Source organism: Salmo trutta, chromosome 27, assembly GCF_901001165.1.
Source record: "Salmo trutta chromosome 27, fSalTru1.1, whole genome shotgun sequence".
Lineage (NCBI taxonomy): Eukaryota > Metazoa > Chordata > Actinopteri > Salmoniformes > Salmonidae > Salmo > Salmo trutta.
Genome location: NC_042983.1, coordinates 5,627,746 through 5,641,159, shown reverse-complemented (window position 1 = coordinate 5,641,159; position 13,414 = coordinate 5,627,746). Strand labels below are relative to the sequence as shown.

Genomic DNA, 13,414 nt, shown 5'->3' with positions numbered 1-13,414 from the left:
CTGGCTCGATGCTCTGGCCATCTTGAGATGTTGCTTCAATATGTTCACATCATTTTGCTCCCTCATGATGCCTCCTGCAGCAAAGCACTTCCACAACATGATGCAACCACCCCTGTGCTTCAAGGTTGGTGTTCTTCACCTTGCAAGCCCCCCCTTTTTTCTCCAAACATAACGATAGTCATTATGGCCAAACAGTTATATTTTTGTTTCATCATACCAGAGGACATTTCCTCAAAAAGAACGATCTTTGTCCCCATGTGCAGTTGCAAACCGTAGTCTGGCTTTTTTATGGCGGTTTTGGAGCAGTGGCTTCTTCCTTGCTGAGCAGGCTTTCAGGTTATGTCGATATAGGACTCATTTTACTGTGGATATAGATACTTTTGTACCTGTTTCCTCCAGCATCTTCACAAGGTCTTTTGCCCTTGTTCTGGGATTGATTTGCACTTTTCACACCAAAGTATGTTAATCTCTAGGAGACAGAACGCGTCTCCTTCCTGAGCGGTATGATGGCTGCGTGGCCCCATGGTGTTAATACTTGCACACTATTGTTTGTACAGATGAACGTGGTATATTCAGGCATTTGGAAATTGCACCCAAGGATGAACCAGACTTGTGGAGGTCTACCATTTTTTTTCTGAGGTCTTGGCTGATTTCTTTTGATTTTTCCATGATGTCAAACAAAGAGGCATTGAGTTTGAAGGTAGACCTTGTAATACACACAGGTACCTCTCCAATTGACTCAAATTATGTCAATTAGCCTATCAGAATCTCCTAAAGCCATGACATTATTTTCTGGAATTTTCCAAGCTGTTTAAAGGCACAGTCAACTTAGTGTATGTAAACTTCTGACCCACTGGAATTGTGATACAGTGAATTTAAGTGAAATAATCTGTCTGTAAACAATTGTTGGAAAAATGACTTGTGTCATGCACAAAGTAGATGTCCTAACCGACTTGCCAAAACTATAGTTTGTTAACAAGAAATTTGTGGAGTGGTTGAAAAATGAATTTTAATGACTCCAACCTAAGTGTATGTAAACGAGTTTCAAAATAATGTTATTTGTTTCTGGCCATTTTGAGCCTGTAATCGAACCCAGAAATGCTGATGCTCCAGATACTCAACTAGTCTAAAGGCCAGTTTTATTCCTTCTTTAATCAGAACAGTTTTCAGCTGTGCTAACATAATTGCAAAAGGGTTTTGTAGCTCCCTCAAGACGCCAGGACAGCGGAGTCAATCACCACCTTCCGGAGACACCTGAAACCCCACCTTTTTAAGGAATACCTGGGATAGGATAAAGTAATCCTTCTAACACCCCCCCCCCCCCAAAAAAAAGATATAGATGTACTATTGTAAAGTGGTTGTTCCACTGGATATCATAAGGTGAATGCACCAATTTGTAAGTCGCTCTGGATAAGAGCGTCTGCTAAATGACGTAAATGTAATGTTGGGCCTCTGTACGTCTATGTAGATATTCCATTAAAAAATCTGCCGTTTCCAAGCTACAATAGTAATTTACAACATTAAAAATGTCAACACTATTTCTGATCAATTTGATGTTATTTTAAGACAAAAAAAATGCTTTTCTTTCAAAAACAAGGACATTTCTAAGTGACCCCAAACTTTTGAATGGTAGTATATGTATATATATATTTTTTTTTACATTGGTGCAGATAAAGGAAGAAATTAAAAGGGTTGGAAGCCACTTTAGACAAATAAGATGAACTACAGAGCAAATGCCTGTCTGTTCCACATACTCAGCTCACCAATGTTTCTGTGCTGTAACCCACCAAAAGCTTTTGGAATTCTACTTTGACACAATGAATCAACAAAACTTGGTCTTTAACCACAACCGAAAACAAAATCAGCCACAGCCCACCATTTGGTAAACAGTGGACTATTCCACATGTACTCCAAACTCACAGTCCTGAAAGAAACAACACTTCACTGAGGTACATACACATGCATGTATTTTCAGTTCCTTTATAACAACTTATAGAGGGGTAAATAACAATATGAATATGAACAATTAAAGAAAATAAAAATGCACATTTCGTAGTATAAAATTGCATAAATTATATGAAAGAAATAGATGAATAATTGCATGATTTCCCTAAATAAAAGGTATAAAAAAATATAATGAATTGCCATATCAATATGATTCTAAAGTACACAGCAGTAGTAATATCAAAACCATTCATTCGCCTTCGTAATATTAATTACAGTACCATAGCTACAGTTAAAACTTGTGTTTTATTTGTGTACAACCCACTATTGGCAAAAAAACCCCCACTATTTACCCAATAATAACTTTTTTTTATGTGATTCATTGAAACAAGGCACATCAGAGGGAAAACATTCCTTCAGAAGTATTTGTGTCGGTTCTTTAGTGTGTTGTTTCGGTCCTGAAGGTTTTTCCTTGGACAGATAGTTACAGCCTGAGACCAGAACACCCCAGCAGCCAGGATATCCCATCTAAGACACCAGACAGAGACTCTGCTACTGTGTCCTGAACCTGGAAAGAGACATGGCCAAATATAAAGGTTATTTCACACAGACAAGACAAGACAGACTGACTCACCATCCAGGGGTTGGGCAGCATGGGCAGGCAGAGTCTCTGAGCCATATCCACACAGGGGGTTCTGGTACTACTGGAGCTGGTGGTTCTGATCTGGTCTGGTTCCTCTCTGGACACACAGGACAGGACCAGGAGGGGTCTGGAGGATGAGCCTAAGGCAGGGTCCACCAACGCCTGGATCTGAGCCCACTCCACCTCCCCCTCATCACCTAATAGGGGACAGACACATCATATGGTGACATTTTGACAGGGCAGTTGTAGAGATGTTGCCATAAACAGCTGCATCATTTCTAATGCACGGCATGACACATACAGTCATACAAAATGAGATTGGAATACAGAAAATCGCGATTACATTGTGTCACAAATAAAGAATAAGCATCTACTAAATGACCAAAAGCCTGCAAGGAGACAACAAGGCCCTAGGGTTGCAGATGCAGGCGATAGTAATGGAATGGGGCTTTGGGCTCACCTTTCTCTGGCTCGGCAACAAGGCCCTAGGAATAGGAGCAAGTATGAGGAATGTAATGGAATCTTGCTATTACCTCTTCCTGGCTCTGCGTTGGCCACATAGATGAACCCATCCACCGCCTGACACACTTCCTGGACCTGAGGGGTGGGGCTAAAATGTGGGTGTCCTGATTGGTCCGTTCCCTCCTGGATGAAGAGTTTGTTGCTGACACTCTGCTGCTCCATGCGGGCTCTCTCCCTCTCGGCCCTGTACACACAACCACAACGGGTAATGGTAGACATATACACACACGCATGCACATGAGCGCCATTGCAATACCTTGAATGGTAACACTACATCCCAAATCAGTCATAGGAGGACAATACTGATAACACTAACCTGTTGGTTGAGTAGAGAGTCAGAATGTTGAATTTGTGCTGGTTTTTGTACATGTAACTAATCCCAGATCCAATACCTGGAAAAAACAACATTGGTTTTGTTTAGTTGGTGAGCCCCCCCCAAAAAAACAAAGGCTTTAGGTGGGCCGCCCACCACAGCACAGAACTTGGCAACTGCTTCTGGTTGGTCAGTACTAGTGCAGGATGGTTTTACTACGGTTCACCATGTACTGTACCTAACTTACCTATTCAGCATTCAGCTGTTGAGATTATTGTAAGCAAATACAATTCAGGTAACACCAATATGGTGGATGTTTATTGTAACTGTGTCTATTTTGCTTTCGCCTGCAACAGAAAGTCTCGAGGAGGTTCACCCTGTAAAAGGATGGATCAGAAAGGACAGTGGGTAACCCACCGTTGATCTGTCTCTGGGGTATCCCTGCTACAGGGAGCACATCTGGGGTGTGCATGAGCCTGGTCACCATGGAGACATCCAGCTGTTCCATGCCGGGGCCAAACATGGCGTAGCGCGGCTCAGTGGTGGTGGCCACCAGCGACTGGAGGAAGGAGGTCACAACGCTGTATGGCGGCCTCTGGGGAAACCATTGCTGTCTGCAGGCTGGGTAGCCCTTTAGATAACTAAGAAGGGACAGGCAATTATTACTTAAGTAGGCAGGGAGGGACAGTTCCATTGCTGAAGTTAGTGACTAATACATTTGGACGACCAATTACTCAAGCAAAATGTCTTGACAAGTCTGACTTGTATGGCCTCCTGGAAAATCAATCTACCAACCAAATGCATTCACAATCTTTCCATAGCCTGGGTACTAGACTATATATGCATTCGACAAGGCTTCATTACTTACATTTTTGTCATTTAGCAGACACTCGTATCCAGAGCATCAGTCAGTGCATTCAACTTAGGTAAGATGTGTTCGTATATAAACTGTATTTTAATGTTTAAGGACTCTTGGAAGATTAGTCCAAATGGGGACTAAAAGAGATCCAAATCAAATCAAAATCAAATCAAGATGACCAAATATCACAGTAAATCATTGTCTTCTTCATGCATTCCAATACCAGAGTTTCAGACCAGTACCTACTCTGTCATGAAGTCATGACCTGGCTCCTCCATCTCCTTCTCCCCCACACACAGAGGGGTGTCTAAGGCCTCTAACCGGGGCATGGTCACATGGTTGATGGAGGGCCATTTAGGCATGTCCCTGACCAGAAAGTATCTCCATAGTAAGGGGTCTCTGACCATAGCCCTCCAGTAGCTACTAGTGGCCCCCAGACGACAGAGGTCCACAGGAGACAGCAGGGTCATGATCAGGAACTGTAGGTCCACCTGTAGTGAGAGAGATGGGGAGAGAAAGAGGAGAGAGTGAAGTATTGAATCTGCTGGTTGATGATGGTGCATATTCCCACCAAACATTCATATGGTGCCTATATTCACCAAACATTCATAGGCACCACCAAACGAAAGAAAATGGACTTGGACTACCTAAACTGGTCCAATAAGAAAGGCTCTGGCCTAATAGTATTTATGCTGCAGTAGTTTATGTGTCAGGGGGCTAGGGTCAGTCTGTTATATCTGGAGTATTTCTCCTGTCTTATCCGGTGTCCTGTGTGAATTTCAGTATGCTCTCTCTAATTCTTTCTTTCCTTCTCTCTCTTGGAGGACCTGAGCCCGAGGACCATGCCTCAGGACTACCTGGCATGATGACTCCTTGTTGTCCCCAGTCCACCTGGCCGTGCTGCTGCTCCAGTTTCAACTGTTCTGCCTGCGGCAATGGATCCCTGACCTGTTCACTACTATTATTTGACCATGCTGGTCATTTATGAACATTTGAACATCCTGGCCATGTTCTGTTATAATCTCCACCCAGCACAGCCAGAAGAGGACTGGTCACCCCTCATTGCCTGGTTCCTTTCTAGGTTTCTAGGTCCCGTGTGGCTCAGTTGGTAGAGCATGATGTTTGCAATGCCAGGGTTGTGTGTTCGATTCCCATGGGGGACCACTACGGGGAAAATAAATGTATGAAATGTATGCACTCGCTACTGTAAGTCGCTCTGGGTAAGAGTGTTTGCTAAATGACGTAAATGTTTCTTCCTAGGTTTTGGCCTTTCTAGGGAGTTTTTCCTAGCCACCGTGCTTCTACACCTGCATTGCTTGCTGTTTGGGGTTTTAGGCTGGGTTTCTGTACAGCACTTTGATATATCAGCTGATGTTAGAAGGGCTATATAAATACATTTGATTAATAGGTTACCCACCCAATGCATAAGGATGACCAGTACATTTCTCAAATGTCCCGTAAATTAAAATATTCCACGTTACTTGCCCTATAATCACAGTATGTTATGGCATTTCTCATTTGATCCCTACAACAAAAAATATAATCTTGTGAAGTAGCCAACTGGCTTTCATAAGGCCTGTATCTTACGGGTAAACAGTCCAAAAAGCCCGGCGGTGCATCTTCACTGGTGACTTCTGCTGCATGCGCCTGATCATTGACGTTTTTCCTTGCATTGAAGTACTTCTCTCGGAACTGTCTGATACTTCGTATAACTACAGATTCGTCGCTGTGACTTTTCCCTGACATCTTGCTTTGGTAATAATGATAATGCGTCTGCGCTGTCCTTTATGTGCTAAACATTTATCAAAGCTAAAATAGGGTGCTAGCTACTGTGAAAAGTGAAGTTGACAACGAAAGCGACGTTTCGTGTAGTTAGCGGTTCACCCACTTCCTTGTTGTTGGCGTGAAAGAGGTGCATTGTGGTTATATTACGGTGCAATACGTTTTACAACTCATTTTGAAACCAACATAGAGTATTTATTTTCAATGACGACATAAAATTAAATGAAAAACATTTTCCTTCAAAACGAACACCACAGAGATTCTCCATTTAAATGCATACTATCAAAATATCAAAGTTTCCATCACTGGGACATTACTCCTTGTCAAAGTGTGGGCAAAAAATTTATGTTTTATAAGTGAGAAAAAGAAGTCGCATATTACAAAGCTGATATCTTAAACAAAACTGTACATACTGGAAAATGTTCATGAATCCATCAGTATCCAACTCTGTGTATTCCCCACCTTAACTTTTTTTTAATATATATTTATATAAATGCAATTAATTTAAAAAAATTCAAAACAAATAAATAAAAACAGTTGCTGTGCGATGTCTCATTACCAGGTGGATTATCATTAATCTTCAAACAATCGTTTTATTTTTTGTAACAATGTGTTATTTTCTTAATCTTTTAATATTATTATTCTACCACATTCTCAGAGCATAACACATGCCCGTCCAACAGTCCAGAATCTGGAAGATAAGTGCTTCTTTCAGGAGACAGGGAGAATAACATTTCATTAACATCCCTCCATACCTTTGCCCCTTCATTCTTCCCCTCCCTTTGCCCCAACCTTCCCCACCTATGTCGGCCAGAGCCTTTCAGAACGGGAAAAAGTTGCTCCTAGAAACTGATCTAAGGTCAGATTCCCCCTCCCCCTCTCTTAATGCTTAGCATTACAATTTGAACATCTGATCCCATATCAGTCCCTATGGGCAACTTGTACACAGAGCCCTCCCCAGTTCACTGTAAGATACTAAGGATCTCCTTGGCATTCTCAGTGTTCCAGCCCTGGCCCTGAAGAGGGCCCTCACAGGCCAGCACGTATTTGTGCAGGATCTGTGTCCCAATGTCCCGGAAGTGGAGCCGGTCCTCTTTGCGTTCTGTGGAATCAACGCTGCAGTCCTCGTACTTCACTGCCCAGAAACACATCTCCCCGATGTACATCATCGTCAACAGGTGGGTGTCTGAAAAGATGCCTGTTGGAAAAACAAAATAAATCAGACGTGTTCTCATCCTTGACAAAAGAATAGTCAAGAAAACAAGCATGTAATATAAATTAAGTGAAGAAAAAGGTTGTCTTGATAACGTCAACTAAACAAATGTGTAACATTGGCACAATATTAAAAACAAGCCATAACAATCCAATGATGCTTACCTTCAGCCAGGAAGTTGGCGGTAGCAGAGTCATGAAACACCACCCCGTCATTGAGCTTCACAGAGTTCCTCACCTGCAGCATCCTCATCAGGTAGCGTACACCCTCCTGAAGACACTGAAAAAAGACAAACTGAGAATGAACAACCGGCACTCTGCTAGTGGTAGGAGCACTGAAATTCAAGTCATGCTTGCTGTATCAAGTTAGAAGTTTGCCAAATGAGTGGAGGTGCCCCTACCTTGAGGAAAGTGGCCTTGTTCTTCTTGATCCACTGCTTGCGTTGGTGGAGGGTGTGGCAGTACATGTAGAGCAGTGCTCCACGTCTCCAGTAGAGGCACTCCAACACCTCTAGCCCCAAGACTGACTGCACCTGGAACAGGGAGAGCTGTCAGTTAGCAATAGTGTGTATGTAATAATATTTGGAAGATAAATACACAATGCAGAGACAGAGTACAAGAATAGTACTAATGATCAATGTAAAGTGTTTTTTCTGTAATAGGGAATTATTGATCAATGGTTCAGAGACATGGGAGGAGTATGTCTTCTGAAATAGGATACTTGTTATTTGGCCATTGGCTAGTTTTATTGCAAGGAATTCTAATTGGTCAACCACAGGCTAGGGCTGGGTCTTAACTACATGCTGTTCCTTTGTTCTGTGGCGAGAGAATCACTGGAGAGAACCACTGACAGAGCATCACTGAGGACAGGGGAGAATGACCATCTACCGCCCTGTATGATTTGTCCTCTTTGAATAAACCTATTTTCCTCCCCCTGATTTGCTTTGGAGTTCGTGTTATTGAAGAATAACACATTTCTAACAAGTGTAAAGTTACTATTTTCTTGTAGTGAACAAAATACTCTGTGCATATGAGGACCTTGGCACTTGCATTGCCCTTCATGATGGGCTGAGTCTCTTGCACACACACCTCTTGGGCCGGTGCCAGCCTCCCTGCCAACACCTCTGGCTCTGTGAGGTCCTGCAGCAGCTGTTGGATCTTAAAGGGCGAGCAGTCCTCTGGGAACTCCTGGTCCACCAGCTTGTTCTCCTCATAGAACGTGATGTCCAGGATCACCTACACAGAATACACACTAGTCTTATTCTTCACTTTAACACATATCATTTGACAATTATAGTTGTGCAATTTATCCATTGAGGTCTGGTGTGCTTATTCACCGTATTCATTTATTGATTTTTGATTTGACAGGTATCACATGCCACTTTCAACTCTAATGCAGGTGAATTGCAGACGTTTTGTAGAGCCTTGATTTGTCCACAAGTTGTTGGCCAATTCTTCCATCAATAAGGCAAAGGATGCAAGAAAATCTCTGTCTCCAACCTATGTCTACAACTCTGCTATGGTGGGTGGGGATGATGTGGATATGGGGATGATGTGGAAGTTATGTCAATGTTGTCAGTAGCAAATGTGTCAAGTCACGGTTTATCACTGCACTTTGAAATTAACATTCAAATCTTTTGAACTCTTCTGATTTCCATATTTGTGGCCTAGCTCCACTACTTTTTTGAAGTCCATCATTATGTCCTTTCATCTTTGAAAGTAGTCACTGATCTTGTATGGTCTGACAAGTAAAAGGATGAAAATATTGTATTCACTAACAGATCAGTGATTGAGTTGCTTCTAGGAAGTGAGGAAGGACACATTTAAAAATGTGTGAACATAGTTAGAGGACACTGGTCAGTTAACTTCCAGCATCAAGGACAAAGTAGTGTGTATGCGCTCTCACACCTTCAGGCTAATTTAAGCTCATGTCATTGGATGACAACAACTTAATACAATTGAGTACTATTATCCTATTTCAAACAGCAGGTGGAACATTCTGCTGTTTGACACAGAGACATTTGGGGGAATTTGCTAGTCTCGTGATCCAGCCTGAGCGTGCCATATATCTCACCAAAACAGAATGGTAACAATTTCCTTTATCAGATATGTAGGGAATTGAATGATAACATTTGAATCTACACCTAGCCTAAAACATTTTGTCCAGAATCTATCTAGAACAGTTATATTTAATGACCTGCAATACCTGAGTGTAATCCTGAAGCAGTTTAGGGAGACTGCTACTCTCTCCCCCTTGTCTGTAAAAGCTTTTCAACTTGTCTAGTATCGCAGAAGCATTCTGTAAATAGTCATCATCTAGGAGAAAATAAAGTACGTTAAGGACATATTACAGGCCTATGTAAACAGTGCATCTCATATTTACAGAGTTCAATGTATCAATTAAAGTGTTAGTCATCATAAACACTGATCATATCTACAAAGTCGTTTCACAGAGAGTGGCATGATGGCATATAATGTAAGGAACTGCCCCTTTGAGTTAGTCTGTAAAAAACAGTGTGTACAATGGTGAACATAGTCTCTAGTCTACACTGTCATAGCCTAAGTATTACTTGAATCACATATTAAACATTTGTTTAGCGACACCCATTTTATTTCACCAGAATCAGTAGTGTATGCAGTACGTAATGTCGAAATCACTTATAACACGCAGTCAGAGAGATGGTAGTAAATTAAATTGGATAATTGGCCGTGAACCCAAGCTACACAACGTGGAATACATGAACCTTGCTAGGCTAGCTAATCCATGAAAAAAATAGCAGTATTTAAGAATAGACTAGTTAGAACACAGTTTGAACCACTAACGTTGGGTAAGGCCCGGGTTGGTGTGCACGGTTTCTGCGGCCAACTAGTTAACGTTAGCTAACGGTTTCTCTCCTGATCCAGCGGATCTGGACAGAAGAGCATCGCTGCTTGGTTGTGGCAAGTCGATGGGTTGTGTTGAAGTTTTTAGTTAAACTAACGTTACAAAGGGCATTGTGCAATCTAGCTACAATACTAGTATAGGCATTGAATGTGTCGAAAAGTAAATTATAAATGGACCATAGCTCGACAGTATCTTTGTCGACACATTAAGTTAACGCTGTTAGTTGGCTATACGCTACCTAACTAACGTTACCTAGCACAGAAATAGCTACCAAGCTTGCTCGCTCGCTAAAGCTAACTTAACTAGCTAAATCACGTTAGCTACGAAGCCCAGCAAACCCACCTAGCTAGCTAGTTATCTAGCAAACGTATGCTTTGTGTCATAACTATGGTTTAGGGTTGTTGCAATACCAAGGTGACCAACGAAGTAACGCAGTCTTTTTACGCCTGCTACGTTCGATTAGTATAGTAGCTAGCTACGACATTGGTCAAGTGTATATGGTATTAATTAGGTAGCACTAGCTAATATAGCTTAGCTAGCTAGCGGAAAATAACTTTCAACTGGACACGAGGTGCATCAACGCGACATTACCTTTCTTGACAAATTATCACTGTAACTTTGCGTACACATACCTTGTTTCTCAGTTCTGAGACTGGCGCACTTATTGTCCAACTCAAAAATCCTTCTCTCCAGCTCAAACCCCTGTCGTCTGCAGTCGTCCGCCATGACTAAACCCACTGTCACGTGACGCTATGATTATTCACGTGATGAAAGTTCTTTATTTGATTTCCTGCGGCACTTTGATCCACGACATGTTTGCTCCAAATATCCATGGATTTGTCCACTCTGTCAATTGCATATAATTATGTTCTTGGTGATTACATTTATATAGTGCAGTCAATGCTGGTTTGGGGAACCCACAGTGAAGGCTTGGTCCAGCCAAGAACATGTATAACAAAATGAATAGTTATTTTTAAATCGGTTGATAGCATATGGGCTAGGCTAGAACAAAAGCCCGCGCACTCGGATCCATGAGTGGCTAGCAGCGAAACGGTTAAATTATAATGAGCTTCGCCGAGCCTCTGTCTCTCCTCCGCTAGCCCCGCCCCGTACACCCTTCTAGTTTCAGTGTCATTTAACCAGCTGGGATCACACACACACAACACAAACGCCCGGTAGCCCACGTTGCTCATCTTTTTCAAGACTGGTGGTTAGCTCCAAAAACATGGCGGCCCTCAAAGTATTGTCAAGAGCGGAGAATTTATTATTGAAAAATCTATCTGCCACCTGCAGACCCAATTTAAACTCCATCACCCATTCCATGTTCAAGGTCAGTATCAAAATGCGTCAATGAAATAACATAAGACTAAATACGAATAGACCGCTATATAGCTAGCTAACTAGCTACAGCGATTGGGAGACTTTGCCTTTAGTGCTTGGGACACATAGGGCACCTTCAATTTTAACCCCTAAATTGAAATCCAAATTAATTATTTTAATTTACAGTATAGGCTTGCCCTATAAAATATTAGATGAAGTAGCTAATGTTAAGCTACCAGTAATGATGATACCTTTTTATAAATGCGCGTGATGTTTGATGCTTCCATTCCATGCTATTCATCATAGGTATTTCCTAGCTACAGATTGTACACCAGACAATGTGATGTAACCAAATCTTTTTTTATCCATAACTGGATGTTACAGGTTTGCCTATGCAAAACGTCTCCTTATTTTTCTTCTAAGCTGGTATTGGCAATACTTTCTTTGTTCTCAATTCGGCCAAACATGTACACTACATGACCAAAAGTATGTGGACACATGTTCGTAGAACATCTCATTCCATTTTAAGAAGAGCAACTGTAGAAATAAACAGGGTTTATGACTTTGTGCCTGTGGTAACTAGTGACGACCAGGCACAACTCCGATATAAAGTGTTTTTCCTCAAAGTTGCCGGGATGTCACGTGTCCTACTTATATCAGTGCACTTGTAACAACCTAATTTTTGTTAACCAAATTCGACACTCATTGACCTCCATACAAAAACTCCTTGCTTGGTGTGCGAACCCCCCCGAAATAACACCAAAATCATGGGCATTCATATGGAGTTGGTCACCCCTTTGCTGCTATAACAGCCTCCACTCTTCTGGGAAGGCCTTCCACTAGATGTTGAAACATTGCTGCGAGGACTTGTATCGATTCAGCCACAAGAGTATTAGTGAGGTCGTGCACTGATGTTGGAAGATCAGGCCTGGCTTGTGGTGGCGTTCCAATTCATCCCAAAGGTGTTCAATTAGGTTGAGGCCAGGGCCCATGTGCAGGCGAGTCATGTTCTTGCGCGCCGATCTTGACAAACCGTTTCTGTATTGACCTCGCTTTGTGCACAGGGGTATTGTTATGCTGAAACAGGAAAGGGCCTTCCCAAAACTGTTGCCACAAAGTTGGAAGTACAGAATCGTCTAGAATTACATTGTATGTTGTAGCATTAAGATTTCCCTGGAACTAAGGGGACTAGCCCAAACCATGAAAAACAGCCCCAGACCGTTATTCCCCATCCACCAAACTTTACAGTTGGCACTATACATTGGGGAAGGTAGTGTTCTCCTGGAATTCGCCAAACCCAGCTTTGTCTGTCGGACTGCCAGATGGTGAAGCGTGATTATCACTCCAGAGAACGCGTTTCCGTGTCCAGTTGCAGGTGGTACGATTGAATTTAGAAAATGCTCTGTTATAAAAATAAATCCATTATTTGCTTCATGAAGGAATCCAATATTGTGTACGCCACCATCTTGTCTATTTCAAATCTTCTCCCGAAAGGAAGAGGCGAAGTGAGAGGGACAATTGGCCCCAAAATCTGTCGTATTTCTTTTCTTTCTTTTTTTCCCTCACCAAGCGAGGAGTTTTTGTATGGTCAATGAGTGTCGAATTTGGTTAACACAAAATGTAATGGCTTATTTGTCTAATGTGGCTCGTTTGATTGAATAGAAGTTTCGTAATGATTAGGTTGTTACAAGTGTACTGATATAAGTAGGACACGTGACATCCCGGCAACTTTGAGGAAAAACACTTTATATCGGAGTTGTGCCTGGTCGTCACTAGTTACCACAGGCACAAAGTCATAAACCCTGTTTATTTCTACAGTTGCTTATGTTAAAATGTGATTTTGAACCTAACCTTGACCACACTGCTAACCTTATGCCTAACCTAACCATAAAAGCAACATTTTTACGATATAGACAATTGTTACTCTGATTGTGG

At 41.9% G+C, this 13,414-nt stretch overlaps 3 protein-coding genes across 3 annotated transcripts in view; 1 reads left to right on the top strand and 2 right to left on the bottom strand.

Moving 5' to 3' along the window:
• Nucleotides 1–1,946: 1,946 nt before the first annotated feature.
• fbxo4 (F-box protein 4) lies at nt 1,947–6,179 on the bottom strand. Its single transcript, XM_029716419.1, has 7 exons — nt 5,869–6,179; nt 4,528–4,772; nt 3,840–4,063; nt 3,426–3,501; nt 3,121–3,293; nt 2,579–2,784; nt 1,947–2,512 (listed from the first exon to the last, which is right to left on the bottom strand). The coding sequence occupies exons 1-7, from the start codon at nt 6,025–6,027 to the stop codon at nt 2,429–2,431; spliced, it is 1,167 nt and encodes a 388-aa protein (XP_029572279.1). The 5' UTR covers nt 6,028–6,179; the 3' UTR covers nt 1,947–2,428.
• A 54-nt stretch (nt 6,180–6,233) lies between these two features.
• On the bottom strand, nt 6,234–10,916 carry rimoc1 (rab7a interacting mon1-ccz1 complex subunit 1). Its single transcript, XM_029716420.1, has 6 exons — nt 10,792–10,916; nt 9,482–9,591; nt 8,365–8,511; nt 7,677–7,808; nt 7,441–7,555; nt 6,234–7,261 (listed from the first exon to the last, which is right to left on the bottom strand). Exons 1-6 carry the CDS (start codon nt 10,883–10,885, stop codon nt 7,026–7,028), a joined length of 834 nt encoding a protein of 277 aa, XP_029572280.1. The 5' UTR covers nt 10,886–10,916; the 3' UTR covers nt 6,234–7,025.
• Nucleotides 10,917–11,300: 384 nt separating this feature from the next.
• oxct1a (3-oxoacid CoA transferase 1a) overlaps nt 11,301–13,414 on the top strand; it is a 132,329-nt gene continuing 130,215 nt past the window's right edge. Inside the window, exon 1 of the mRNA XM_029716417.1 lies at nt 11,301–11,489. Coding sequence (XP_029572277.1) covers nt 11,385–11,489 — 105 coding nt within the window. The 5' untranslated portion in view covers nt 11,301–11,384. The remainder of the gene's footprint in view (nt 11,490–13,414) is intronic.

Excerpts from the sequence above, each read along its gene's own strand:
- fbxo4 (XM_029716419.1), bottom strand. The coding sequence starts at position 6,027 with ATGTCAGGGAAAAGTCACAGCGACGAATCTGTAGTTATACGAAGTATC. Across the intron at positions 4,064-4,527 it reads GGTCATGACTTCATGACAGA|TTATCTAAAGGGCTACCCAG; the intron begins GTAGGTACTGGT and ends GTCCCTTCTTAG. Across the intron at positions 2,513-2,578 it reads TGCTGCCCAACCCCTGGATG|GTTCAGGACACAGTAGCAGA; the intron begins GTGAGTCAGTCT and ends GTCTCTTTCCAG.
- rimoc1 (XM_029716420.1), bottom strand. The coding sequence starts at position 10,885 with ATGGCGGACGACTGCAGACGACAGGGGTTTGAGCTGGAGAGAAGGATT. Across the intron at positions 9,592-10,791 it reads TCTCAGAACTGAGAAACAAG|ATGATGACTATTTACAGAAT; the intron begins GTATGTGTACGC and ends ATTTTCTCCTAG. Across the intron at positions 8,512-9,481 it reads TGCTTCAGGATTACACTCAG|GTGATCCTGGACATCACGTT; the intron begins GTATTGCAGGTC and ends TATTCTGTGTAG.